At 34.0% G+C, this 3168-nt stretch overlaps 1 protein-coding gene across 1 annotated transcript; it reads right to left on the bottom strand.

Annotated features, from left to right (window-relative positions):
* Nucleotides 1-1083: 1083 nt before the first annotated feature.
* On the bottom strand, nt 1084-2868 carry LOC112035330 (stemmadenine O-acetyltransferase). Its single transcript, XM_024068161.2, has 2 exons — nt 2764-2868; nt 1084-2543 (listed from the first exon to the last, which is right to left on the bottom strand). Exons 1-2 carry the CDS (start codon nt 2837-2839, stop codon nt 1246-1248), a joined length of 1374 nt encoding a protein of 457 aa, XP_023923929.1. The 5' UTR covers nt 2840-2868; the 3' UTR covers nt 1084-1245.
* Nucleotides 2869-3168: the final 300 nt, after the last annotated feature.

The raw sequence follows: 3168 nt of genomic DNA, 5'->3' as shown, positions 1-3168 counted from the left end.
CTTTGAAGGATGTGCACTCTCTTGAAATTTTTAATGCGTTTTAGTTTTTTTGCCACACAAAAGGTAAAGAGACTCTTCATTTTCTCTCTTTTCAAATCAAAATTAGAATTAATATTTTTATAGACAAATTCATTAATGAAGTTCAATATACCTGAATCAAAATCTACTAAGAAAAAGACAATGACTAACTCTGAAAACGAAAGGCAAAACACACACACATGCACACATCCACACACTTTCTCTATCTTGATTCTTGAAGAAATTGAAACTCATCTGCTCATTGCTTCACTTGCTGCGTTCCATCTTGGATCATATTATTATGATTATAATTTTTTTTAGCTTTCTTTTTTGTTGCCCATCAATTGGTGTACGATTTGTTTACTGCTCTCTTTCATCTTCATTTCAAGTTGACCTTTACGTACTCTCATTTTCTTTTTGTTGTTCTTTCTTGTTGTTTTCACAAAGCTTTTATTGTAATACTATTGCAAAGTTTTCTCCTTTATTATTGCTCTTCCTTGTTGGATAATGAAAGAGTGAGTTTAAGTTTATGAACTATCTAGTCCTTTTTCTTTTCCTTTTTTTTTTTTTTTTTTGTTTTTTGAATAGTTCCTTTTCTTTATTAGTATCTACTTAATACTTATCCTTTTATTTAGTCTAATAGTTAGTGGTTTTTTTTTTTTTTTAAATTTATTTTTTTTAATAAATCTAAGGTATAGTTTTTCTCCCTCGTACACCTTATGTATTGCATAGAATAGAAGCCAGAAAGAAGAAGGGAAAAAAGAAGAAGAAGAAGAAGTTATATAGCTTTTCTCCCATCTACATGTTATCTTTTGTACAAAAAGCAAGATTAGGTTTTTATTTAGTCCACTGACCTTTTGACTTTGACCCTATTACACTTTATGTACATATCTCTACGGCAATTAGATTTTTGTTTTAGGCCGGAATAGATCTCATTGATAAATATAAGAAAATATTTCACTTAAAGATATTGTCGTAAACCTCAAAATATATTGAGTCAACCATATTACCCACCACTCAGGATTTCTTTTCAAATGGCTTAATATTTCACAAGAATATAATTAATATCAATGGAATTCATGATAGGTGTCACAATTGAAAATTTTGAAAATGTATCAACTTTTTTTACTCAAACCAAACAATTCAAGTTTTAGATTGAAATTTATTCATTAAAAAAACAAACAAACAAACAAGTAATCTAGAACAAGTACTACAAGCTGTTTTTGCCTAGTTACGCACGAAGTTCTTTGGTGAAACAAAGGAAAGGAGCTCCTTATCGGTTTCGAGCTTATCCATATCTTCTTCTTTCAAGTGAAACCATGCCTCAATTCCATCCCCCGATTTAGTGTCAATGAAACCAACTAAATTCTTGAATGTAAATTTAGATGAGCTAACCCATGCAGGCTTCCCCCACCCAAAATCAACCTCATATAGAGGAAACTTGCACAAGCTGGTGAAGGAAAGCGTAAGCAGCTCCCCTTTTAGGAAGATAGAGGAGTTCTCTTTGACATATTTTAAGTACAAATCACCTTGTTGGAGCATTTTAACAAAATTCCCATCGATTTTCTTAATCCCTTCTCTTATTGGTTTAATAATGCCATGAAAGCCCTCCTCGATGTCTCTGGATGGTACTGACATTGCAAACCGGCTAATATTACCAAAGTAATCATATGGAAGAGGCGGGTCTGTCTTGGTTCGCAAGTTCACAGCATGAATAATACTGTAGATCTTATTTGGGTCAGGTTTTGGTTGAGTAGCAGCCATGAAGCGGCTCCATATGAAAGCGGATAAGGCCTCAACGCGAGTCGGACGTGGATATTCAATGCTCTTGTCGTCGGAACTGTATTTGCCTCTAATTTCTGCTATAGCCGATGCATCAAAGACAAACCTTTTTGTCACAATTTTATCCTTTGTAATCCCAATATTCGGATTGAAGCCAGATAAATCTTGTGGTGGGAATAGCTTGGCAGAATCCATTGGAGGACTCACTATGTTGCCATGACCACGAGCAATAGCGGACCAACTGTTGAGAAACATGATGAAAGATAAGGCATCTATAATTCTGTGGGACATGAGTACACCAATCGCAAGCCCACCACAGTTGAAGAAGGTGACTTGCACTGCTGCGGGTAACTCATTGACTTCGTCCAATTCAAATGGTAGAAATTTGTTGAGTTCACCAGGAATTGGATTCTCAAGAAATTCAGAAAGTCTGCAATTTGCTTTTGCTTCAACATAGTTGACACCCTCATCGTTGCAATCTACATAAAGATTGGCCTTAACTCTGCCCGCTAGCATGTAAAATCGGGTTAAGGAATCCGATAAAGATTTCTTAATCTGGTCACTTTGTTCTATATTGCTGAGATTAGCTTCACCGTAATTTGGGTAGTAAAAAATCAGAGGCATGAAAACTAGAGGATGAAGTTGATCGAGGAAGGAAAGCTGGTAGTGGTGGAGATGTGGAGGAGTTGGAAATGAGGGTTTGATGGTGTCCTGTGAGATAGCTTCGACTTCAAGCTTCATTGCTGTAGTAAAAAAAATGGCTCAACGTGATCAACGAGGTTTAATTAATAAATTAGTATTTCAAAATCCATGTTAAAAATCAAGGATTATAAAGTTATAAAAACAGCTAATTCAGTTAAAGGCAGATAAAATTATCAAACGTAGGTGATCAAAATGATCTGACAATTAGAACAAAATTCAAGAAATGACATTAGAGTAATATCAGAATTAGTAGACAACAACCTTGGAAAGCCTTTCGTTGTTGCTCAGCGTCCTCGGCTGGTGAAGGAACCAATTCTGGTACTTTAAGAGCAGCCATTGCTCTTTCTCTCTTTTACAGTGCTTTGTGCAATTGAAAAGACCATGTGTGCTTGGGCCTTTTTATAAAGCAATGAAATGAAGGGTCATTAGGAATATCTTTTGCAAAATTAGGCCAAAAATATTATATTACTTTTATGTTTTGTAACAAAATTAAATAAATAAAACGAAAATTTATTTTTAAAGGGAAAAAAAGAAGAAATATATATATATATATATATTTTTGAAGAAGAAATCTGTGTAACAAATGTTGTATATGCTACATTGCTTAAGAGGAGAAAGAGTCATTAGGATTATTTTTTGGCAAATTAGGCCAAAAATATATTGAAT

The sequence above is a fragment of the Quercus suber genome, unplaced genomic scaffold (assembly GCF_002906115.3).
Source record: "Quercus suber isolate HL8 unplaced genomic scaffold, Cork oak 2.0 scaffold_488, whole genome shotgun sequence".
Taxonomy (NCBI): domain Eukaryota; kingdom Viridiplantae; phylum Streptophyta; class Magnoliopsida; order Fagales; family Fagaceae; genus Quercus; species Quercus suber.
The sequence above is the reverse complement of the archived record's forward strand: the minus strand, read 5'-3'. Positions and strand labels throughout refer to the sequence as shown.

Coding starts and splice junctions, on each gene's coding strand:
- LOC112035330 (XM_024068161.2), bottom strand. CDS start 2,839: ATGGCTGCTCTTAAAGTACCAGAATTGGTTCCTTCACCAGCCGAGGAC. Junction 2,544..2,763: donor ACAACGAAAGGCTTTCCAAG/GTTGTTGTCTAC, acceptor TTTTTACTACAG/CAATGAAGCTTGAAGTCGAA.